The sequence below is a fragment of the Acipenser ruthenus genome, chromosome 5, assembly GCF_902713425.1.
Source record: "Acipenser ruthenus chromosome 5, fAciRut3.2 maternal haplotype, whole genome shotgun sequence".
NCBI lineage: Eukaryota > Metazoa > Chordata > Actinopteri > Acipenseriformes > Acipenseridae > Acipenser > Acipenser ruthenus.
Genome location: NC_081193.1, coordinates 4,684,027 through 4,710,546, shown reverse-complemented (window position 1 = coordinate 4,710,546; position 26,520 = coordinate 4,684,027). Strand labels below are relative to the sequence as shown.

At 39.8% G+C, this 26,520-nt stretch overlaps 1 protein-coding gene across 7 annotated transcripts; it reads right to left on the bottom strand.

The window, feature by feature from the left end:
* On the bottom strand, positions 1 to 26,516 carry LOC117403082 (gap junction alpha-10 protein-like). 7 transcript variants are annotated; one of them, XR_009328646.1, is made up of 11 exons: positions 25,880 to 26,046; positions 22,802 to 22,895; positions 20,713 to 20,799; positions 19,938 to 20,044; positions 19,723 to 19,797; positions 18,740 to 18,855; positions 15,702 to 18,436; positions 10,588 to 13,222; positions 10,004 to 10,103; positions 7,068 to 9,513; positions 5,562 to 5,811 (listed from the first exon to the last, which is right to left on the bottom strand). XR_009328646.1 is itself a non-coding variant. In XM_059023552.1 (10 exons), the coding sequence occupies exons 2-10, from the start codon at positions 22,848 to 22,850 to the stop codon at positions 9,451 to 9,453; spliced, it is 5,967 nt and encodes a 1,988-aa protein (XP_058879535.1). In that variant the 5' UTR covers positions 22,851 to 22,895; positions 26,449 to 26,516; the 3' UTR covers positions 6,322 to 9,450. The 7 variants fall into 7 exon arrangements, 4 of the variants coding, with proteins under 4 accessions (XP_058879536.1, XP_058879537.1, XP_058879535.1 ...); XR_009328647.1 differs by having other exon boundaries at positions 9,364 to 9,513; XR_004544535.3 differs by lacking the exon at positions 5,562 to 5,811 and having other exon boundaries at positions 6,322 to 7,185; positions 9,364 to 9,513.
* Between the last annotated feature and the right edge of the window lie 4 nt (positions 26,517 to 26,520).

Here is a 26,520-nt window from a genome sequence, read left to right as displayed (position 1 = left end):
TTTTCAAAAAACTTTTTTTTTTTTTTTTTTTTTGTCGACACCATTTCTGTTAATGAAATAAAGAACATATCGTTATGTATCATAAACTGCTGTGTTTTTGTTTTTGTCTGGGTGTTTCATCCAGTGGTAACACGTAATGTTTACGCACTTCATACTTTCTAACAAAACAAGTTCCTGACGTTTATTGTTTTCAGGGAAATGTTTTTAGGTTCGTTTTTCAGCTGGTCCCAATCACCCTTGTGGTAAATAGAGCAAAACTACATCAAAAAAGTGTAAATCACGTGTGCTAATGACCATTATGAAGTTTTCTAAAAGGGTAACATTTTTTTTAATGATAAACATGAGGGTTCCCTTACAAAATAAATAAATAAATACATTTTAGGAGATAAATGAAAAAGTAATCCATTATGATGGTGAGCTTTTTACTGCTAAGAGCGACACTGACATTTTGAAATAAAAAGCGTAACATTTCTTGAAATATGTTTAAAAGAGAGAAATGTAAGGTAAATCTCATGTATTACAAGCAAACACACTGCACTATATTATTGCATCTGCTGTGTAGGTAACGTATTGCATATTCGATCATTGTTCTCTGTCTGAAAGCGCGATGTTGTATGTTAACTTATGTTTAAAGATCATTGACGTCTGTAAAAATGTATCTATGCCCTGTCTAGGAAACGGTATGATTTCAAAGCATTTTACTCGAGTCTTTTAGTGTTACTCAACTGAGAAACAAGTTGACAGTGTTTAAGACAGCCTATATTATTTAGTAGTTTGGTTTGACAGGTGTTTTTAATTTTATAAAAAACAGGAGTTAATTCAAAGTTTGCTGATCTGCCGGTTTTGTGATTGAAGAATTGTTGCCATACAGTTAAAGCTGAATTAACCAGACACGTGTGACGGCCTACACACGGCGGCTTTCACGTGTATAGAAAAATAACATGTTACACTTTAGTTGTAACGTAGTAATACAGGTTTTACTGTAATAGATGCTGAACGACAATCCAGACTTTCTCTTGAAAGGTTTCTGTTGTAAAGTACAATGTTGTTGAAATGCTTATTAATAAAAACAACATGAATTACGAGCATAACGATGTTTTACAGTCATGGAGTAATGCTATTTTACTGTTGGCATAAAGCAGACTTGGCACAAAAAATAAATAAATAAAAACTGTGACATGATTCACTGTAATGAGCAATCCAGTCACTGCCGTGTTCTTGCCGTCTTGAAACGTCGATCTTGGTTTTTCATTTTTTCATGATGGAAGAAAGCTCTAGTAGCATACTCTAAAACAAACAGAAAAAACTAATTATTGCATGTCCATTTATGGTACAGTAGAATTTCGATACAGTACTTTACCTTTTACATTATTTGTTTGTGTCCGTTTTATATGTTCTAGCTCAAGAGCCGTAACAGAATAAACCAAAGTAAGTCGCATTTTACCGAGCTGCTGTTCAAGCAGTAAGGGAGCTATAAAACCGTACAATCTGAAATACTGGTTACGTGAGAACACACCAGTCCACAAATGTTTCCGTTTTTTGTTGCCACATACAGATAAGAGTTTTATGTAGGCCTACAGATAGACAAAAAAGCAAGCCTGATTATAAAAGCAATAATCCATGGTGGCCACTAGGTTCTTTTTCTTTCTCGGTGATATCAGATATGTGATTTTGACAAGTGTAAGTTGGGCATACATTAACATAAACTTATTAAATCGTTTGCAACTTCAAAAATCTAGCTTCAGGAAACACTACTCTATATAGTACTTGCAAGTGTGTAGTAAAAGTAGACTAAAACGCATGTCCTGTCTGGTGATCTCGTATCTGAAACGCACGTCCTGTCTGGTGATCTCGTATCTGAAACGCACGTCCTGTCTGGTGATCTCGTATCTGAAACGCACGTCCTGTCTGGTGATCTCGTATCTGAAACGCACGTCCTGTCTGGTGATCTCGTATCTGAAACGCACGTCCTGTCTGAAGATCTCGTGTCTGAAACGCACATGCTGTCTGGTGATCTCGTATCTGAAACGCACGTCCTGTCTGGTGATCTCGTGTCTGAAACGCACGTCCTGTCTGGTGATCTCGTATCTGAAACGCACGTCCTGTCTGGTGATCTCGTGTCTGAAACGCACGTCCTGTCTGGTGATCTCGTGTCTGAAACGCACGTCCTGTCTGGTGATCTCGTATCTGAAACGCACGTCCTGTCTGGTGATCTCGTGTCTGAAACGCACGTCCTGTCTGGTGATCTCGTGTCTGAAACGCACGTCCTGTCTGGTGATCTCGTATCTGAAACGCATGTCCTGTCTGGTGATCTCAGTGAGTGATCTACTTGCCATGGACATTCTTCGCCCGGACGGAGGCGGCGTCATGGGGGGGCTTTCTCCTTTTCCCAGGTGCTTGGATTCTGACCCGGAGCCGTTCCTGGAGTCAGGGCTACCCGATCGACTTGCCAGCTTGCTCTCAGATACCACCTTTGACATAACACTGGCCTTCCTCGTGGAAGGATAGTGCCCGCTGTCTGGGGAGTCGCTGCGGTCTTCTGCGTAGTCCTTGCAGCAGCTGACCCGGCTTTGTTTGCAAAGAGCATTCCTCACAGCAGCCGGGATCTCCAGCTGGCTTGACTGGAACGAAGCTTTAGGAGGCAGGGCAGCTTGCTGCAGTTGATTGAAGCTCTTCTCTCCGATGCCGTTCTGCCGGGACCTGTTGGAGTCGTCGCTACTGCAAGAACGATCCCGGGCTTCTAATGTATTGCGTCGCTCGGAGGCTTTATCCAGGCGTTGCGCGTGGAGCTGGCTCTGACTGCGCTCGCGGAGTTGTCTAGGGTGCTGATCGCTAAAGGCATCATGACTGTGGTCATTTTGGTTTTGCCTTAGGATCTCATCCTTCGCATCATTCCCTCCATGTATCATCTTGAACCCCGCCGAGGGCACGTAAATCGGCACAGGGTCCAGCTGGCCCTCCTGCAATATTTTGTAACTTGTCTGAGTTAAAGGAACCATCTTGTGCGGTGAAGAGTTGGTCAGTATGCAGACTTGCTGGACCATGGAGTTTTTCTTGGATTTGTAAACGCTCAAATCTTCCTCTGTGCCATGTCTGACGGTTCTCCCGTAGAGAGTTTGCTTGATCTTTTTGACGCCCAAGTGAGAGATTTCGAGGATGTTCAAAAACACCGAAACAGCTGCAATACAAAACATGAACAACATGAAAATGGTCTTTTCAGTTGGCCTTGACACAAAACAATCCACGCTGTTTGGGCAAGGCATTCTCGTGCATTTATATAAAGGGTCAAACTGAAATCCATACAGGACATACTGGCCCACCATGAAGCCAACTTCGACCACAGATCTGGTTAGGATATGAAGGACGTAGGTGCGCAACAGAGAGCCTCTGAGCGGAGCCTTGTTCACTTTCTTCTGCTCCTCCAGCTTTCTCAGCTCCCTCTCCATCCTCTTGTATTCTTCGAGTATCAGCTCAATCCCTTCTAGTTCCGCTCTCAGTTGGGCCTTCTTTTTCTGTCTTTCCTTCTCTAAAGCCCTTAACCTGTAAAGTGCATGGCCCATGTACACCAAGGAAGGCGAAGAGACAAAAATGATTTGTAAGACCCAGTATCGGATCAGGGAGATTGGGAAGGCTTTGTCATAGCAAACATTCCTGCAGCCGGGCTGCTCTGTGTTACAAATAAACTCAACCTGCTCGTCATCCCAGACATCTTCGGCAGCAACTCCCAGTATCAGCATTCGGAAAATGAAGAGGATTGTGAGCCAAATTTTCCCCACTATGGTGGAGTGAATGTGGACCTCTTCCAAGATGCTTCCAAGCAAGTTCCAGTCACCCATTTTTAGTCCCACATTTCTTCACTCTGCAAAACAAACTCAAACCATTAATTTATTTATATATATACTGTTATACTGTGTGTGTGTATATTATATATATATATATAATATATATATATATATATATATATATATATATATATATATATCACACACACAGAGTTGTAGTCAAAAGTTTACATACCCCAATGGAAATGTATAATTTCTAGAAATTTCTCAAAAACATTTTTGCAAAACTCCAAAAATGCTAATTCAAAAGTATTCATACCCTTGATGCTATGGTAGTATTGTCTACAAGGTGCTACAAATTTCAATATGATAATGCAGAACCTGATTCTAGAAAACTCTAGAAAATGCTGGATTGTAGGTGAACATTATTAGAGAGTATAAAAGGGTTAGGCATAGGATGATTGCTTTTATTACCAATAAGTCACTATGGGAAAAAGTAAAGAGCTACCTGAAGACCTTAGGCAGAACATTTATTTATTGTCATAAAGCTGGAGAAAGATACAAGATGATTTCCAAGCATTTGAGTATCCCAACGTCAACTATTGTTTCTATTATCAAGAAGTACAAGACTCATGGTACTGTCACAAGACTCCCTCAGTCTAGAAGAAAGACGGTTCTTCCACCAACATGTAGAAGAATTGTAAGGAAGGTTAACAACAATCCAAGATTGACTGTCAAATATATTCAAAATGAATTGGCTGCAAGTGGGACTGGGGTTTCCATTTCAACCATAGGTCAAGTATTGCATGGTGAAGGTCTCAATGGTTGCAGGCCAAGGAAAAAGCCACTCTTAGGAAAACGTCACAAGGACAATCGCTTAAAGTTTGCAACACAGCGTTTGAATGATGGATATGAGTTCTGGTCAAATGTTTTGTGGAGTGAAGAAACAAAAGTCGAGCTATTTGGTCACGCTGATAGTCGTTACATTTGGAGAAAGTCTGGTGAGGCGTACAAAGAAAAGAACATCATACCTACTGTCAAGCATGGAGGTGGTAATATCCTTCTATGGGGCTGTTTTTCCTCTAATGGCACAGGAAATTTAGTTCCAATACATGGTACAATGGATCCCATAGCATACCAAAAGATATTGGCCAATCATCTGAAACCTTCCACTACAAAACTCTGTATAAAGTGCAACTGGACCTTCCAACACAACAACGATCCAAAGCACACATCAGAATATACTTCAGAAAGGTTAAAGAAGAATAACATCAAGGTTCTGGAATGGCTTAGTCAAAGTCCTGATCTAAATCCAATTGAGAATCTTTGGTATGAGTTGAAGAAGGCTGTGCACAAAGAAGTCCTCGGAATCTCAATGAACTGGAACAATTTTACATTGAAGAATGGTCAAAAAGCACTAAAGAATCATGCCAAAAGCTCATTGACAAATATCCTAATAGTTTAAATAAGGTTATTATTGCTAAAGGTGACTCAACTAGCTAGTAATTTAATTTTCCTTGTCAGGGTATGAATACTTTTGAATTAGCATTTTTGGAGTTTTGAAAAAAAAAAAAAAAAATACTGAAATAAATCATTGTAGACATGTATTTCTTGTAACTTTTTTTCTTCATTCACAAAAGCAAAACTTTTGCTATATATATATATATATACACACACACACACACACATACATTTTATATATTTTATATATATATATATATATATATATATATATATATAATCAGTTTAAAACGGCACTAAAACCAGACTTACTTTTCAATAGTTCTCAGAAATCCCCAGATTGAGCACGTGGCCACATTACACTGGGAAGATGATCAATGTTCTGTAGTTTTATCTCTTCCAGATCTAAATAATGTTTCTGTCCACGTTGCTTTTATTTTAAACATCCAACTCTGCTCAGACAGGTCGCCTTTACTCTCAACATAGCTTTGCCGAATGTTTCCCCTAACTTTGGTAGTGCAGCGTTCAGAATATATAGGGATCGATCATCAGATGACTGGACTGAGCCCTGGAGAAAGAATTGCCAATCAATCATTGAAAACAGTGCATCAACATGGTGCAAGTCCTTAACAAACACTGCTCTGCACCCCCGAGCCTAACACGCACTTACTGGTGCCATCAATATGCCTCTATTACAGAAATATATTTTATTTGAAGCAGTATTATGTATACAGTTTACATAAATTAATATTGTAACTGTCTCAAATGTATATAGATAAAGCATTTTTAAATACAGTTTTAAGTATATGGTTTGAGAAATTTAAATCAAATTATATACTGTACATGGCCATGACTAATCTAGTTCCCAATCTGTATGGTTTTGTACAGCCAGGCAAAATGATCAATGAGTCATGTCTGATTTCATAGTCAACTGCCTGATGTTCCTTATTTTAAGAGCCATTGGCTTCACCTTTTGTTCAAATGAATGGTAGAGACTTCTTGAATCTATTTGTAGCACATTGGTTCTCCACTATGGAATGGACCCACGCACTTTGCTATACAAAAGCGTTCTTAGAAATCATTGAATAATTGTTTTATTTATTTTCTTATTGTTTTAACATTGTTTTATGTAATACATATAGATTAGACACATGACAATTACGCACATGATGCATTTCATTGAAAATATGTATGCTGGGTATACTGTAAAAACTAGTGTTTTGTGAATGGGTTCTGCACTTTTCTGATACGCTAAACCAGCTTTTTGCTGAAAGCCATGGAGTTATAGTTACATAATCAAGTCACCTAGTTGCAAATAAAGGCTTTTATTAAAATACAACATGGATACATTTAAACAAATTGCATTCATTAGGGCCTTAAAGTATGTCAAATGAAAAGAGATTGGTGTCAATAAGGCCTTTCAAGGGCCCACGCAATGCTATGGGCCAGCTGGAGAAACGGCTTTAGGCAGCGCAAGCACCAGCAGTAAGATAGGAGGGAAAGAACTTTAAGAGACAGGGGCATGTTCATGTAAAGACAACACAAGATTGGAACGTGTCAGCTGTGAACTTTATATGAAACTTAAACAATGAGGACTTCTGTGCCTTCAAGATGATTATGGCAATGTTAAATTTGGACATGTGTTAATACATAAAATAGAGAAAATAAATTAATAAGAATATTAAGAAATTATTTACAACTTAAACTATACATGTTTTACTTGTAGCCGGATTTAGCAGAAACAAATTCATCATAAAAATAACATTTTACAGAGAAATTAAAAAAAAAAAAAAAAAGAAAAAAATGTACAACTTTTTACATTACCAAATATTCATCCAGTATGAAGCAAGACAATCTGGATACCTTGAATGAAATCTTCACTTTATACTGACTCCAGTACATCAATGCAGATATGGAACGAACCACTTGTGTCTAGAAAACACTGTACCATAGAAAAAAAAAAAAGTTTAATGCGGTTGCATTGTCCCAATACTGGATGGGTTGATTTATTAAGGGTTCACAGCCATTTTCTAAAACTACAGTGTTTTAACAGACAATGTAACTGAAAATGGGAATTGTCTATTAACTGCCCATAATCAATTATACGTTTGCATAAATTTACTAAGTGCCTTGTTATATTATATTTCGGTTCACAGTATATTAGCATAGCTTCTCCCAATGCTTTACACCGTCTTACTGTTGGGATCCCAGTGCCTGCTGAGGTAGAACTTGCTTCTGGACAGATAATTGCATTACATTTTAGTTCCTTCATTTCCAGTTACTGGTGCATCGCTCCGCTGTACATGTTGACAATACTGGAAGAGGATACAACCGAGGTCTGCAAGGAATCTTCATACACACGGAGTACAGTACCCAATAATGTCTCGTCCAATGCAACCATTCATTTTTGAAGTCTTTATGCCATTATTACGTAAAATAAAAATGTGAATGTGCAAGAGCACACACCTTGCTCTTTATTTAAAGAAACGTTGAATATATAGTGATGAAACATTTTTCAACATAATTCAAATTGTTCTGTTTTTATTTACACATCCTGGGATATAAATCAGATGGGTAAAAGAAATAAATACTGGCCAAATGTGTAGAAAATTCTGTTCTGCTATGGATATTAGTTACTTTTACGACCATCAAGGTTTTTTTTTAACTTGAATGTTCGGTGGATTAACTAAAAGCAGAGTTCCTGAGCTCTAAATATAAGGCAGGCATACAGTAGTGAAACATCTACACCATTCTTGCTACCAGAGAATTAGCTCCCAGTCCTACTCACTGGCAATCAGGACTGGCGTGGATACAAATAAAGGACATACAGAAGGCAATCGAGGAATTATGTATGTATGTATGGTTTCATTCCTCATCAGATTTATGACCCAGGATTTTTTAAATAAACACACAGTAGAACCTCAGTTACGAACACCTAACATATGAACTGACCGGTCAACTAAACCCCCTTTTAGCTGGAAGTATGTGATCACTCAACCATGCCTACAATACAACCAGAATCCATTTTGAAAAAGTGCAGCGTTAACCTACTGAAATGGCAAGAACTGGGAAACACAAACGTGTTACAATTTCAATTGAAAGAAAAGGTTTCAAATATTTATAAAAACATGACAGCGGTATCATGGAAATATGGTTATCGGGAAACTGTCAGAGATATTTAAAAAAAAAAGTCAAGAAAACAAATCCAACAGTTTGCAAAGGAGGCGAAAGACAGCAGAGCAGTAAAAACAGATGCATCGTATGCAAATCTGAAGACAATGATGATGAGTTTGATAAAGCACTCCATAAGAGGCATGCTGGTCACGAAGGCAAAATTACTGTACCAACGAAAGTATCCAGACAGAAGTGAGGCTGATTTCAAAGCAAGTATGGGCAATTTTACTAGGAGCATTTTAGTTTTAAACAAAGCAAAGTTGTTTTTTTTTCCAAGCCAAAAGGACTCTGAATGACTCAAATGTATTTTGTTTTTAAAATAAAATAAAAACAAGCATGTTAACCCAGCTTTTCCTGGACAATTAAATCTGTGTTTTTGTACAGTTACAATTTAAACAAGTTAAATATAGCCTTTCAAACCATAACAATATGAGTATTGCATCACTGTGCTGTATCTTTGTATTATTCACTAGATTAAGGCTGTAGATAGCAGTTGTGCACATTTTTTAAAACCGTTGTAAACTCATTTTCAGAGTTACGGACATTTCAGACTTACGAACAACCTCCATTCCTAAGGTGTTCGTAAGCCTGAGGTTCTACTGAATATAAAAAAAAAATTAAACTGATTATGTAAAATAATCACAGGATACAGAAAATGTTAGGTTATCATTTTCAGTAAATATTAGAGGGTGCTAAGTAACCCTGAATACATTATCATAATTAGGCTTAAAACATCAAACAGATCAGGTGAAAAACAAAAATTGGACTGACTGAGCTCCTATTGGCCCACACACCTTGTGTGTTCCTAAGCAGCTTTCGGTCTGTAGCCTATCCTCATCACTAATGCAGACAGGCCCCGGTCAGTGTGATTAACATCTGGCTCCCAGCTGCACACACCACTGGTGAAGAGGGTTGGAGCACAGACGCACCATGTCTAGTTCTTTACCTGCAGGTATGAGCCAACACATTCTTTTTATTTTAGGTGAATGTATTGTATATATCCCCACGTAGTTCACCAGCTAAATGCAGATGTTCAGCTGTTCATTTTTTCAGTCTTTTTGAACAGTTTCACCAGCTGGCCAAACCTCTCATAAACCTGCAAATACAAAGAAATAAAAAATGGTTACGATCACAACAAAAACGACCAAGACAAACAAAAATAAATAACCTCCCTCCTCTTAATATCCTGAGAAACACAAGCAAAGAAGTGCAGTGCAGGAAAAGAATGAAAAGATTTCAAGCACAGTCCAAAATATCTTAGATGCTTAAGTTTTGTATAAAAAATAAAAGAAAAAAGACACACACACAGTAGAACCTCAGAATTACTCTGACTTTAGAACCGTAACAATGAGTATTGCATTACTGTACTGTATCTTTGTATTATTCTCCAGACAGAGTGTAGATAGCAGGTGTACACATTTATTAAAGCCATTGAAAAACTTATTTTCACGGGCATTTCGGACTTACGAACAACCTCCATTCCCAAAGCGGTTTGTAACTGGAGGTTGTACTGTGTATATATAAAATTTTAAAAAATGGGTTATTCCTCATCAAGTGAATTAAAGCAAACCCAGACTGATTCTTACCTGAGATGGAGACTTGTTTAACCTGGAGGCCAGTGAGCAAAAGGTTTTTTCAGATGCCCCTTGCTTCTTGATGTCAACCAGAATAGCCCGGTCATCATCCCTGAGGGACAGCAGGAAACGCATTAACGACACAGAAATCAATGAGCCTGACAGATACAAAGTGACACCATCTCATGAGCGTGTTAGCTGAACTGAAATATAAAAGGTCAATGTGAAACTATAAATAAAACAAGCCGATAGAAGGGTCAGTAAAAACCAATCATATGGACACCACTAAATCTGTACCCAACATGCAAAAGTCATTATCTTTTGTTAAAACAAAAAGATTGCTGTAAAGCAAATTTTGCACAAGTTCAGTGAATCTGAGCCATAATGTGTGGGTTTATCACACTGGTATTCAAAGAATCTGAGCTTTCCATAAAAAACACTAAGTGCTATTACTGAATTTGCGAAACAGACTTCTCTTTGGAGCTCGGAAACACCAAGCCAAAAATCCTTGTGCACAGACATCACCTCCCCCCAAAAGAGACATTTAATAATGTTGTTAGGGTGATGAGAGAAAACAGTTTTATAAACGTATTTACCTTGTCCAGGCTACCAAAACTGCTCCTTTCTTTTTGACGACATTCTTGGCTGACAGGCTGTTGGGTGACTGTGCAGAAGAGGCTATCCTACACTTCTTTGTGCTGGGGGATTTTCTTCCTTTTTCAGAATGACTGCTGCTTTCTTCAGACTTCCTTTTCCTTTTCTTTTTCTTGCCTTTGCAGATAGAGGTCGTGTCTCTTTTTGGTTTCTTTGCAGCGGGCTCAGAATGGCACCTCGTCCGCTTTTTGCTGCCAGAGCACACACCGCCGCACTGCTCAGACTCACTGTGGTCTTGGGATCGCCCAATCGGCAGTGAGCAGTTCTGAGAAGCCCCCTGATCAGAAGAGTCGTCCTCCTCAGTTTCTGATAATTTCCTGGCAGGTCTTGCAGGCCAACACCTGCCATTAACATCAGAACAGTCTGTATCTTGATTAGAAGCAGGACTATTCATTACACTTAAAACCTTTGATGAACTCTCTTTAATTAAATGCTTATCTGTATTGTCACACAAAGCATTAATGACCGTTTTACCAGTAGTCCCATTGCAAATTGCCACAGCAGCGTCTGTTGTGTATGGTAGCATTTCCTCATCTTCCGAGGGTTCAAGTGACTTACTCTCATTGCTTAGAGACTTCTGCTCAGTTTCTGAGGGGGCAATGGTAGATGTGTGTCTGATTTTAACAATAAAGTGGTCATTGGATCTTTCCATAACCACGGCCTGCATTGGTAGATGGGGTTTGAACTGAAAGCCAGGTGGAATGGCCTGGCTGGGCCAGATGGTGCTGCTATCGGAGCTGCTGCTGGAGTTGTCTGAATCTAACGCCAAGTGGATGTCCTGCTCAGTGGCATCCTCCCCATCAAAAAGAGCATCTTCGCTATAATGGGCATTGAGGACGCTATCCGGAACAGCAATGACTTCCCCGTGTTCTGGCTGCAAAAAGCTTAGGTGACTGTCTGATTTTAGTGGGGAAGGGATGGTGAGGGAAACCGCCAGATCTTCTGTCAACACAGAATGGGAGATTGACCACTGTGGAAGAGAGGCTTCTGTATCCACCAAATTAGCACAAGGGACTTCCAACATACAGCTCTCATCTAATGAAGCTGGGTTCAGTGGTAGCCTGATTCTGCCACCAAAAGCAGGGAATTTCTCAGGACTGATAACAGACCAAGGGGTAGCAGTTGAGACTTTCATCGGTGTTAAAGCCTTGCTCGGGGTGGGCAGCATGAACAACTTCTCTTCACCAGGAGCTGCCTTCCGAGGAGTCCCAACCAGCCAGCTGTGGCTCTCCACCCCAGCAGTACTCTGCTCCAGCAGGTCAGACCCCTGCAGCAAACACTTAAAGATCTCCCCCATCTGAGAGTCTGTGACCAGATTGAAAGTCAGGCTGGATGCCTGCTGCTCTGTTAAGATTTGAAAACTGAAATCTGATTTGTCTGGGACATTTAAAGGTTTCCTTGGGGTACATGTGGCTGGGTTTATTGTGGGAGCAACATCTTTTTTAGGCGACTCCACTGTGTTTAGTGTATTAACAGTAGACAAGCCAGGGTTTTGTTTGAAAACCTTATTCGATGGCTCTATATAATTTCTTGCTTTATCTTCCTTGTAGTTATTTAGGTTTTTGCCTCTACTTCCTAAGCCAGTCTTTGGGGATTTAAATAACTTTTTCTGCTTTTTTGAATCAGATTTTGGTTCAGTCTCTAAGGCCTTCCTCTTTGCTTTGTTGACCGGTGTCTTTGGCGATTTGATTTGTGTCTTCTGTTCCTCCTTGGTTTCTTTCCTCGTATGGTCTTTATCCTTCTTGCCCTTCTCATCTGAAGGTTGCCCCAGATCAGCACATTCGCAGAGATTAATCAGAGCAGCCTGGAGTTCTCTGAACAAGCAGTCAAATTGCTGCTCCACAAAGATCCAGAGTTTGCTTTTGAGATTGGGAGAGTTCTGCTCAAAGATGCGATTGACAATACCGTTGTTGGAAATCTGCTTCAGCATCGCTGTAATGATCTTGCAGAGTTTGGACTTCAAGTTCTGTTCCGAGTTGGACAGTTTGGAGCAGTTTAGATTCTTAACAAACTCTGTGAACTCGGAAAGGGACATTTCAATGACGTTGTAGAATGTTTTCGCCGGAAAGCTTTTGTGCAGCTTCATGTACTTTTTCCTTATTTGCTTGCGTATAAACTTTAGCATGTCCATAACCTCGTGTATAGAGGAAGGATCTGAGTTTGACAAAGATGTCAGAACAGTTTGAAAGCGTCTCTTATTTGAAGGGGATTTGTTTGAGGGGGACGGAGAGTTTTTTATTGCTGTTGAGTTGGTTTTGCTTTTCTTTGCAATGTTGCCTTGCGAAGCTGCTTGTTTGACCTGCTTCGCTGGGGTTCTAGCCTTAGGACTGCTTGGCTGCTTCTCAAGCCTGGGACTCTTTTTTATCTGGCGAGTACAGGGGATCACCACCTGCTTCTCTTCTTCCTCGCTGTCACTCACAATTTCTCCTTCTTCTAATTCATCCTCCACAGACGACGACGAGGAGCTTCCACCTTCCTTTGTCTCTTCCAGAGGGCTACATTCCGGCTCCTGATTCTCCTTGTTCACTTCTGTAAGTTTTGTTTCTGGAGTGAAGCTTTTAAAAATGCCAGATAATTCTTAAATAAAAAAATAAATAAAAATTAGTGCTGTATGCAAAAAACAATACAATGCAAAAGAAGATTTACAATCAACGTGTTAATTGCATTACGTGTCAGGTTAATATGTAGAACAAAGTTTTTAAATATTGTAAATAAATTAACATGCAGTGGCATGCATCCCCTGCCATTGCTGTAAAAAAAAAATGAGTAACACTGAAAAGTGGATCACCATGTCCTGATATACACTGCACTTACAGTAGAAATACAAGTTTGGCACACACAGTTGGATAGATGCCTTCATATACTCTCAGACTCTAATACACTCAATAGCTTTACTAAAATATGTCCACACCAAGTTTAATTAGAACTGAGTAAGCGCTTCTCAAGATATACAGTGCCTATAGAAAGTCTACACCCCCTTGAACTTTTGTCACATTTTGTTGTGTCAGTGCCTCAGAGTTTCATGCATTTAAATGAGGATTTTTTTCCCACTTATCTACACACCATACTCCACACTGTTAAGGGGAAAAAGTTTTTATTGAGAAAAAAAAATTATATATTAAAAATACAAAACTGAAAGATCATAATTGGATAAGTCTCCATCCCCTTGAGTTAATACTTGGTGGAAGCACCTTTGGCAGCAATTACAGCTGTGAGTCTGTTGGGATAGGTCTCTACCAACTTTGCACACCTAGATTTGGCAATATTTGACCATTCTTCTTTACAAAACTGTTTAAGCTCTGTCAAGTTCCTTGGGGAGCGCTGATGGACAGCAATCTTCAAGTCATGCCACAAATTTTCGATTGGATTTAGGTCGGGGCTTGACTGGGCCACTCAAGGACATTTACCTTTTTGTTCCTTAGCCACTCCAGAGTAGCTTTGGCTGTGTGCTTTGGGTTGTTGTTGTGCTGAAAGGTGAACTTCCGTCCCAGTTTCAGCTTTCTTGCAGCGGGCAGCAGGTTTTCCTCAAGGACTTCCCTGTACTTTGCTCCATTCATTTTCCCTTCTATCCTGACAAGTGCCCCAGTCCCTGCCGATGAGAAACATCCCCATAACATGATGCTGCCACCACCATGCTTCACAGTAGGGATGGTGTTCTTTGGGTGATGCACTGTGTTGGGTTTGCGCCAAACATAACGCTTTGCATTTAGGCCAAAAAGTTCCATTTTAGTTTCGTCGGACCACAAAACTTTTTGCTACATGGCTACAGGATCTCCTGAGTTTTCTTGCATATTTCAAATGGGATTCAAGGTGGGCTTTCTTGAGTAATGGCTTCCTTCTTGCCACCCTACCATACAGGCCAGATTTGTGGAGTGCTTGGGATATTGTTGTCACATGCACACTTTGACCAGTCTTGGCCATAAAAGCCTGTAGCTCTTGCAAATTTGCCATTGGCCTCTTGGTAGCCTCTCTGATCAGTCTCCTTCTTGCTCGGTCATCCAGTTTGGAGGGATGGCCTGATCTAGGCAGGGTCTTGGTGGTGCCATACACCTTCCACTTCTTGAGGGTATGGAACTCCCCAGTAATGTTGTTGAAGCTGACACCCTGGGATCCTTCAAGAAGCTGCTTGATGAGATTCTGGGATCAATAAGCTACTAACAACCAAACGAGCAAGATGGGCTGAATGGCCTCCTCTCGTTTGTAAACTTTCTTATGTTCTTAATAATCGTCTTGATCATGCTCCAAGGGATATTCAAGGCCTTTGATATTTTTTTATACCCATCCCCTGATCTGTGCCTTTCAACAACTTTGTCCCAGAGTTCTTTTGAAAGCGCCTTGGTGCTCATGGTTGAGTCTTTGCTTTGAAATGCACTACCCAGCAGAGGGAACCTATAGGAACTGAAATCATGTGAACCACTACAATTTACCACAGGTGGAGGCCACTTAACTTGGTGTGTGATTTTGAAGGCAATTGGTTACACCTGGGCTAATTTAGGATTGCTGTTACAAGGGGGGTGGACACTTATCCAACCAAGCTATTTCAGTTTTTATTTTTAATTAATTTTCTACAAATTTCTAGAATATTTTTTTCACTTGGAAGTTGTGGGGTAGGATGTGTAGATAAATGAAAAAAACTACTTTAATGCATTTTAATTACAGGCTATAAGGCAACAAAAGGTGAACATTTTGAAAGGGGGTGTAGACAGGCACTGTGACTTGCACAGTGGTAAGGCTCACAGACAGAGTCCCTCCATATACCCCTTAGCATGAAATCAGCACATCTGGACAAGCAGTTCTCGAAGACAGTCGGACTAACAGACTCCATAAACCCAGAGGTACTTATATTTTATATACCTTGCCATACAAAAGGTCCTTAGCAAGGTCCTTTGTGACAACCTAATCAGCATTTATGCAAAACTCTTTGGTGTGAAATACGCCTGTACAGACTTAAACGTGCCTCCACTATCACCCCGTCTTATAAAGGAAGCTTTTGTTTTATTAAAGCAGTAACAAAGAAACATAATAAAAATTAAAGATAAACAGTTTGCACACATACCCTTGTCTAAGCTCCTTACATATGGTGGCTTGCCTGGGCACCCGTGCCTTGGACTTCTCTTCAGGGGTCGAGCGGGGCTTGTTAGGGGGCTGATAACCTCAGGAATGTGACGGATGGTTTTCAGGGCAAGCAGCATAGAATCCTCATCATGAAGCAGCACTTCTGCAGGGCCCTTAGGCACAGGCTCTGAATGAGACGGCCCAACATCCAGTGTGTCACATTCACTGGAATCCGGCTGCAAATGACAGCTGGTCGTATCAGCGAAGGCTGGATCTCCACTCGATTCCTGCAGCGTTGATGAAATGCTTCTTTCTTCCTGCTGTGCCGACAACAATCCACTCCAAGCTCTGCTGCTTCCTTTTATTAAATCGTTTTTTGTCTGATTGCACCGTGAACTCGTATCCATGTTTGAATTGTCATATTCTCCTTCAGCTGTGAAGTTTTCCTCGTAATCTGAATTTTGAGTTTCTAAATTGTTTTCTTTTATCACAGTGTTGTCAGAACTTTGTGGTTCTGTTTCTATGGTGTCAGTACTGGATACTAAATCTGTAGAACTATTATTTGACTCTGTGTCCATGGTAACATCTTGGGATGCTGTGTTTGTAACAGTACTGGCCACATCACCTATGGCAACAGCCTGGGCCTCTGCTGTACAATTGTTATATTTTGTCTGACCACTAATGTCATTGACCTCAGTATCAGTAGTAATGTCATTGTCTGCATCTACAGTAATGTCATTTGTTTCAAGGTCTACAACTAGACAATCTTCATTATCTGTAGTAATTTTGAAGGCTTCAGCATCTAAGGTAATGGTGGGAGATTCAGTATTGGACTTAACATCAAGGGTCTTGTCATTTCTGATTAATTTGCGGGCCACAATAACTAGGGCAACACTGTGGACATCAGTATCATTGTGGGCCTTAGCACCTACAGCAGCATCAAGAGCTTCTGCTTGCACTGTATAATCACAGGTCGCTGTGTTGACGGCTGTGGCGCAAACTTCTGGTTCTTTGGTTAGGAGTTCAGCTTTTATAGCATCACAGTCTGCTGCCAAAGTTTGGATAGCTGCATCCACAACAGCAGCATCTACTTCTGTATCTACTGGTTTAGTTTCTTTTAAAGATATCACATCTTGCTCCATCAAACTGAGAGGGAAAGGGATCTTTTCACTATCTGCATCATCAGCGGCTGGGAAGCATTTTAAATCATTTTCTGAGACACAGTTTGAATGTGTCTTTTGAGAATGAGTATTGAGAAACTCAGAAACCTCTTTATCCTGTTCCGATGATTTGCTGCTTGATTCAGCCTCACCTAGCACAATGCATCCATCAACAAAAAAGTCAGACTGTCGAACTTCCACACCATCACCCGCCAACTCTCCCTCTCCAGGAAGCCTCTTTTCGAGCTCCCCTTCCTCGGTGGACGTCTTTGGTCTTTTCACAGGTGAAAGCGTGAGATTAAGCGTTTCCATGAAACACAGTTTCCTATTCCTGCCATTTTCTTCTGTGCTGTTTTCCTGGCCCAATTGACCATCATTGTCTGCAACTTCTTGCACTGCGCTACCATGGATCTGAACCCCGTTTTCTGGCTCTGCACTTGTGTCAGACTTCTTTTCGGGTTCAGAGTCTTTTCTGCAGATACTGGAATGCAGCTTGGTTGCCTCATGCCTCCTTTTCTCTTCTCTTTTTTGGTCCCCTTTCTTTTTTTCTTCTTCTTTCCTTTTACACTCGTCTTTCCTTCTCTCCTCCTTACTTTTGTCTCCCTTGCTTTTCTTCTCCTCTTCTTTTCTGTACCTGTCTCTGGTGGGGCTCTTCTCTTCTCTTCTGCTTGAAGAGGTCACAGCTTTGTCCCCGTGTCGGCTTCTGAAGGAACCGCCGGTGTGCTTTCCTTCTTTTATGCTGGACTCTGGGGCTCTCTTCTCTGACCTTTCCTGGTCTTGACTGTGTTTCGGATCCCGCCGACTGCTCCTGCTTACCAGTTCACTATCTTTCCGACGACTTTTTGAACGGTCCAATTCGCTAGACACATGTCTTGAACTCTCCAGCTGAAGACTTCGGTTCTTTGAGCGTGGAGGACTCTTTCCCTTCCCAGATCTCCTCTGCTGCTCTCTCTCCGTGTGCGCACTTCTCCATCGGCTTTGCTTTTCCCTATCTTTTTCAGACTCTTTAAACTCTCTTCCTGCCGTCTCCCTCTCTCTTGACCTTTCCTCTTTTTTACCACTGATGCAAATCCTAACACTGTGATTTCGTTCCTCCTGGTATCTGAGCTTTCTTTCTCTGCTCTCCTGGGCCTCCGTGGTCTGTTTTTCTGTAACAGTCAGTTGCTTTGCAGTAGTTTCCATACAGGACTTGGTAGCCTGTTTGTGGGCTTTCCCAGCTGCCTCTCTGTGCATGTGTTCCATGTCTCTAGAATCATTAATACAATTGTCACTAGAACATGAGACTGGTTTATCAGATCCCAATACATCATGACTGGATGGTATACTGTTCTGATGGATTGGCACGTGAGCTGAAGAGTCTTCTTGTACAGTTCCAGTAGCTGCTTTCTCTGGTAGCTGGCTGGTGTTATTTACTCCAGGATTCTGAATACATGTATTCCTGGTCCTCTGTGATGCGTCAGTAGAGGAACCTCCCCCTCCACTTGGGCTGTCTGTGTTCCCTTGCCTGGTGTTCACATACCTCTGAAAGTTAGCCAAAGACCGAGGACAATACTGATTAAATCCACCCCTCCCACTCCTATAAAAAAAGAGAAAGAGGTATAGGTTAAATCATATATAAATTAGAACACTCCCACAGAATAACACCGTTTAATAGTATACCATACTGTACACTCAGAGCCTCCTTGTGACTTGTACAATCAGTACAGAAATGCCCAACCTCAGTTTCACTTTGATGGTTAATGTTATGTTGTGCTTTAAAAAAAAATAAATAAAAAAATGCACAGAGCAAATAAGCTTTTTGAACAGCTTTTGATACTGTGAGCAATGCTGCTAGCAACACAGGACTACCAGCAATACAATATTATGGTATTATTTTTACCTCTGTTGAAGTCTGCCGATTTCTTCATTCTTCCGTACAATTTCCATCCGGGCTGTTTTGATAAGTGCAGATATGTTCTTTTTTAGCAGCATATTTTCATTATTCAGACCAATGTTCTGTTAAGAGAGAGGAAAACAAACCCATAAATACAGATCATACAAGAAATCAAACAAATGATTTGATTTCACAGGCTTTGCTGTGTTGTTACCAAGCATGTACAAATGTAGTGGGCTAAATATCAAAGGTATACTCCAAACTAAACCAGACTGTACATTACATTCCTATTACTATCCTAAGCATAGTGCAATGTACTCAGCACACAACTAAATTCTATTATTCTCATCACGTTAAATTGTGGGAATCATACAAAAAGCCTTTGACAAAGTGCCACACGAAAGGCTAATCTTCATGCTGCAATCTGGGAATACAAGGTAGCACATGCAAGTGGATACACAACTGGTTAAAACACAGGAAGCAGAAAGTACTTAGCTATAGTATATATATATATATATATATATATAGCTAACTTAGGGATGCAAAACCTGGACCCTCAATGCAAAAATGACGACAAAATTACAAAAGACTCAACGAAGTATGGAAAGATGCATGCTGGGAATAACAAGAGGAGACAAGAAAAGGAAGGAATGGATAAGAGCGCAAACAAAAGTATGCAATGTTATTATTAGAGCAAAAAAACTGAAATGGCAGTGGGCCGGACATGTAGCAAGAAGAACAGACCATCGCTGGACCAAGGAGATACTAGACTGCATCCCAAGAAATATAAAGCGACTAAGAAGAAGACCTCCAGGAAGATGGCAAGATGAAATTAGGAAACACGCCCGAGCTTTTGTGGAAGAATCTTGGGGAGGCCTTCATCCAACAGTGGATTGAAAAAGACTGACGATCATGACAATGATCTATATATCTAGTTACTGCATTACCTGCTGCACTTTTATATAGGATTTATCTTGTAGATGACAAACCTTATTCTGCATTTCCTGTAGTTTGCAAATTAATTCTTTAACATGGGTCTGAGTTTTCTCCAACTTCGCCAGCAACTGTATCAAATGAAAAACAGAAAAGAAACAAACATAAATCTTCTGTATGTCTGTATTTACAACTTAATAAATGAGCCACTGCCCAAATAATTAGGATGAGGTTCAATGTGTTGGTTGGTAAGTTATGTGTGATTACATACCTCACTGTGTGAGGTTGCCCTCTCCTTCCTTTCTTCGGTAATTACTTCTTCATATAAATCGAAAGAATCTTTAGTCCTTGAAGGTGAAAAGGGGTTGGCACATTTATCTGCAAGAAAAGCACTCATTACAAACTAAAAATAATTATAATAATAATAAAAATAAAAGAATCACAATGCTCCGTTATATTTTATTGCTAGTGACTTCGTTATGGCTTTTTTATGCCAAAAAAATATGGCAACTGCTAATGTGTATGCAAACAACCTGAATGAGGTGCTGAATTCCCACCTATGGTAACAGGCCGCTGACGAGACTACAGAAAGCAAATATCATGAGACTATTCTGAATCGACAATGTATATTGCCTTGTTTCCATCTGCCACTGGTAGCGATTTAAAAATCGATAAATCCATTCTGTTCATTTCCATCTGCAGCAGATCTATATTGATGCAATTTTAATTATATTGACAGTCTCACTGATGGAAGCAGTGACCGCCCAATGGGAAGTTTAATCTGCAGGTTGCAGAAAAAAAATTAATTTAGACAGAAAGCAGTGGTGTGAATGCATTATACTGCTCGGGAAAATATTACAAGTAGGTAAATTATTTTATAAAAGGCAATTTATCGTAACAATACATGGAGGCCACCTTTGAGACATGTGCAACTTCTGGTATCAGACTGCAGATGGAACTGACACTAGCCCCAGTTTGACATTTAAATGAGAGGAGATTGCATTTTACAGACCGTTTCCATGTTGCAAATGGAAACACATATTTACCTGCATTCGAGCTGCATCTGGGACTGTTCTCATGGTCCAGCCCAGAGTAAATATCCAAGGAGCTCTCGTCACAGGCCACAGGCGAATCTGCCAGGAACATGGGGACATGATGGATCGCTTGAGCGTTTTCTCACTCTCAAGATCAAAAGGCTCTCAAAGGATCCTCATTACCAGCCTACCTAATTTTTGTAGCACAGTATGTCTTTGATAGATACAATTGTTTCATTTTCTATTTATTTTTTCTAGCGATCATTTAATTAGCTGTTATAGACAAACGCTAGATTTCGAGACCTCATAGGGTTTTAAGGCTACGATTTTGGCACTGTCATTTTTAGTATACTTCACGGGCGAGGTGCGTCAAAAAAACAAAAAGTCAAGGAAAGGTCACCAAATAATGTAGTTTTAGCTGCATCAACATAAACAAGAGCTTTTAAATAGTACACCAAAACCAATAATATAAAGACTATTTGTTTTGACTTCTGACAAGTTTAAATGTTAGTTTAGAGTACACTACTTGCAGTACATACTTCAGAACAATCTTGCAACGTGTTTTTTTTTTTTGGAAAAGCAAACAGCCTTAACAGATCATCAAACCTTTCACCTGTCATTCAAAAACACCTAAAATCTCTCTCACTGTCACATTCCCGCATCTCTCTAAATAACGCATGAAATTCTCCCTTTTGGGTTCTCTGTTGGTTGAGAGGACGGCTGTATTAACGACATCACTTTTGATTTTTTTTTTTTTTTTAAACCTCTTGTATAAGAGGTACAAACTCAGCACATCTACTTAATGTCAGTGTATCCAATTTCGCGTATGTCAGTGTATCTGTAATCAAAATATGTATTTAAACAGCTGCGACCACTTTGCATAGTAAAAAGGGCTGCGACATGATTCGTCCTTCATGCAGATAGTGAAGCTGCACAGCTTTTATAGCTGTCTGCGCCTGACGTATCACATTCATCTGCGACAGAAGTATGAACCAGGCTTTAGAGTTTTCCACGATTCTGAAACAGCATGTTGTAAAGAAAGCCACTTCTGTTCTCACTATTGTTTTTGGTATTTTAGCTGTCACCCATTTACATGCTTGCTCAGCTACAAATCTCATTCACTGACCTACACAGCTACACGTAAATGCTGCGTGCTACACAACCAAACAATTTACAGACACTCGCAGATTATATACTGTATATATATATATATATATATATATATATATATATATATATATATATATATATATACATATATACATATATACATACACACACATACACACATACATACACAGTAAAATGTCAATACTCCAGACTGCTCAAAACTCCGAACAACGTTGATGTCCTGAGATTTTGTAGTACTGTAGGCCCTAAAACGCAGCTTCAGCCAGTCAGAGATTAGTTACAGCAGAGATTACCCGGGAAACGTAGTGTACGTGCGCAAAACCTGCATTAACTTCAAAAAGGTAAAGTTACTTTGATTCGGTGCCTGTAAACATAGTATTTTAATATACAGTATATCATAAAAATGAGGTTTAAATTACAATGGCTGCATCGAAACGAAAGAGAATTAAGCTAACACAAAGAAAAAACAACAATTCTTGAACTAATTGTTCATGGTGGCAGTCAAAGCAAGATCGCAGACGATTTCGGAATTGGTAAAACCACTGTTTCTGACATGAAAAGTCGTGAAAAGCTTCAAGCATTTATGCAAAATGTAGATTCGGTGAATGCAATGAAACAACAAAATCAGGCATTGTTGAGCACTGGTCAATCCGCGAATTGTAGTTTCGGGGTTTCCCGTAACAGAATATATTATTTCAATGAACACTCCTGTGGCTGTATCACCAAATTTACTTTTTTGTGAAGCGTGTCAGTAATGCTCTGCTCGGTTTACTCTCAGCTTGGAAGACTGAGAGGAAGAATACAGATACAGACACAACCATAATACAGTGAAAGACCATACTAAACATGTGGTTCACATTGTAATACACAGCAGCTCTTGAACATCAGCTCCCTCTGTCAACGTTAAGCTTGCTTCAACTACCCTCTCTCTCTCGCTGCATTTACAGTTTGTAAACGTGGAATCTCTTACCAGAACTGCCAAAGTCACCATACAGGTCATCAAGATAACTGGATTCCATGTTGTTAACTGCTTACAAATTCTCCATGCAAGTGCACCTGCAGTCCTGAAATAAACCAGATCCAGATATTAAATCGCTCTGCTTCATACAGCAATTTATTGGAGCACAATCTACTTCCACAATCCTTTGCTCCACAAAAGAGGATGATAATGGTCAACTTTAGAGAAATAAAGATATGTCAGATACAACTGTTCCAGATGCACTGTCGATTAATCGGGCTTGTAATGGAGGGTGTGAAAAGCTGACATTACAGGATGCTAACTGGTGGCCCTAGGGTATACAGCTATGGCCAAAGTCACCTAGAATTTGAGGATTGAGGCATCATAAAAAAAAAAAAAAATTAAGCTATATCATCATAAATTAGATATTTTATTTAACAGCATGTAATCAACTAAACTATTAAATCATATTGTAAAAGTATATCGGAAGCCATAATAGTAGTAACAGTATTTTATGTTAGATTTCTAAATGTCACATTTTTCAATTTGTGTCAGTTTTTCGTTAAGTAATGTATATTGAAAACTACAAAGCGGTATGCAATTCAATATGTTAACGTAACATTCAGCAGGTTTCATAGGACTTTATGAAGCAAAATTAATTAATTCTATAGGGTGATGCAAAACTTTTGGCCATAGGTGTACATGTAGAGGGAAATATACAATATATGCAAATGCTATAGTGCAAGGTAGTTAAAGGTATATTTTTACAGACTTTAAAATGGGTGTTTAAGGGTGTGTTTAGGGGTTCCCCGAGTGGCACATCCAGTAAAGGCACTCCGCATGGAGTGCAGGATGCACCCTAAAGTCTGGACGTCGCGAGTTCGAGTCCAGGCTATTCCTTTGCCGACCGAGGACGGACGCTCCCAGGGGGCGGCGCTCAATTGGCCACCCAGGGGAGGGTTAAGTCTGCCAGTGTGTCCTCAGCTCACCGCGCACCAGCGACCCCTGTGGCCTGGCCAGGCGCCTGTGGGCTTGCCTGTAAGCTGCCCGAGAGCTGCGTTGTCCTCCGACGCTGAAGCTCTGGGTGGCTGCATGGTGAGTTCGCAGTGTGAAAAAAAGGCGGTCGGCTGACGGCGCTGACTTGGTGTTCGTCTTCGCCCCTACAGAGTCAGCGCAGGGGTGGTAGCGGTGGGCTAAGCCTAACAATAATTGGACATTACTAAATTGGGGAGAAAACAATAAAAATAATTGGCGCGCACTAAATTAAAAATGAAAAAGGTGTATTCACACTGGGTTGGTTTAGAGGGCTTGGTGCGCACTCAATACGTTTTGCGTGAAGTGTGAACAACAAAGTCCACTTGGGAAACAAACTGTACCGAGTCCACCTAAAGAGGTGGTCTCGGTCCATTTGGCAAACGTAAATGTCAATGTGAACAACTGCTGGACACAGTCCTTTTTCACATAGAAAACAAACTATACAAGGTAACCTGTCTAGGAAGAAAACATTTTGAACGTAGTTTAATTCATATTCTGTAGAGTAGAGCAAAAAACAAAAAATGTCTTTGGGAACTACATGAGGGTTACCTGACATCCCGTGAAAACTGGGATTGTCACAGTTTCAGCCTTAATTTGTTGTCTCCTGTCGGAAACAGTAAAATTGTTTCTCGTCCCAGTTTTGCTATTGTATTTTATTTTTATTTTATTCAGTACAAAACTGCAGCAGTGTGTTCTGCAAGTTAACTGCAGAGTAATGTGTTAGGTTGTGTGAGCTCCATTATAATAGTTCGTTGACAGTTCCTAGCAGCGCAATGAACAGTGGAAATTAATACCGTGGTATCCCAGCATGCACTGTGTCTTGTTTAAAATAACGTGTTATGCCCCATATTAATAGAGTTGCATATTGCTAAAAATAAATCAAACAAGTACTTATAAAAAGTAAACACTAACACACAAGTAGGACTAAGTTTTGGGGTTTTATTTTTAACCAACTGACGCCCCTTTAAATTGAGCTGATTCTGTTTCATAATTAAACTCAGAAGAAAATTGTTAATTATAAAACAATCTTTGTTTTTACCTTCATATTTTTCTTTGAGCCTAATCTGGTTCGCTTAATGATTTAAAAGTGAATTGTTCACCCCCGGTCTTACTTTTAACTCGCATTTCATTTTTGCAGTCGCCTAATTTAACGTTGTGTTTTTGTTATTTTCCCCACTAGTTTAACAGAGATGTCCCGACAGATTTTTTTTTATTTTTTTTAAGCATAAAAATGAATACCTAGTGCGTCGTGTACACTGCTAGCAAGTCCTTCAGGCGCTTGTTCTGAGTATTTCGCCAAACATATCTCAGAAAGCATTTTGGGATATTGGGGGATACACAAAAAATGTAGTTCGATACTGCAGCATCCACACTTGTGACAAACTGCACTACCTGATGCGATCTAGTATAGAACCGGACTGGAGGCTACCTCCTGAGCTGGTCTCCAGTCCGGTATTAAATGCAGTGTGGACGCTAACTGGATTTAGCACGTGTAAGCCCGTTTAAATGCAACAATACGGTTTAAAGGCACGGTATGGACATGGCCAAAGACCATTACTGCATTGTCGCCTTGTGTTTCCAGTCGCAAGTCACTGCCATTGTGGTTATTAAAACCATTATTTTAAGTTACTTTCAAGTTTACTTTTGTTTTACCAGCCCGAGCCGCTTCTAAAACAAAAAGTGATATAATACCGAAAAACATTTATAAAACATAGGAATTAGTTAAAAAAAATAAAAGTCTACGGATAACTATGAATAGACAGATATACTTTAAAACTCACGAGTAATTATTATCACACCAATACAGAACTAAATAAACAATATGTGGTACTCGGCGTTTATAAAAATGATTTCAAACGTTGTTTTGTTTTCAGTACTTGTGTACAGTGACAAATAGCTGTTTGTAAAATATTTGTCATTAAACTCTCTCATTCCACAAGCGGCCTCTCACACATGTATTAAAACATACTTTCACAAACCTTCTCATTTCTTCGCAAGTGAGCTACGCGCAAGCTCCAAAACTTTTGAACATGGTATGATTAAATACAACATTACCGAGGGAAAGTATTGAATTCCGTTCCCAGTTTTGTTCTGCCGTATCCTGTGTTGTACTCCAGCCGCGCCAACCCTAGTACAACCCCTACCTAACCGGAAACAACGACATTTTCCCGCGGTCCGCAATAGAAAGAAACAGCCTTCCGTTTAGATAACCTGTAGTTCTGATATGAACCAGAAAATGCACACGTTAAACCAATGCAAATATGCACAGATTATTCCTACTGTAGCCTCGGGGTACTTTGATGTTTCTGTCCAATACATAGGGTGGCTGTTTTAGGGGAGGCAGGAGTCGCTAGGATAGACAGACAAGGTACAGGCTTCATTTAGATTACTTAATATATAATAATATTTAATTCGTATCGAACCAAGCATGGTGTACTTATCATGTGGTGGTGAAACACATTTTAAGCATTTGCAAACCTAATACCACACTTTTTTTTTTTTTTTTTTTTACAATATAAGAACCTGAAAGTACGAAAAAATCTATTCGATAACGTCATGTGTAATATGAAACTAGCAGTTCATTTACATTTGAAATAATACTATGTGTCGCTGTGCAAAATTACCACTGAGCTCTTCTCTAGAACTAGTGTTCTTTCACTCGCTCTCATTCCTGTATTGCAGTCTTTTCTTCCTGC

Coding starts and splice junctions, on each gene's coding strand:
- LOC117403082 (XM_059023552.1), bottom strand. CDS start 22,850: ATGGAATCCAGTTATCTTGATGACCTGTATGGTGACTTTGGCAGTTCT. Junction 20,800..22,801: donor TGGTGACTTTGGCAGTTCTG/GTAAGAGATTCC, acceptor TGTTCCTGGCAG/ATTCGCCTGTGGCCTGTGAC. Junction 13,223..15,701: donor TGTAAGGAGCTTAGACAAGG/GTATGTGTGCAA, acceptor TTTTTATTTAAG/AATTATCTGGCATTTTTAAA.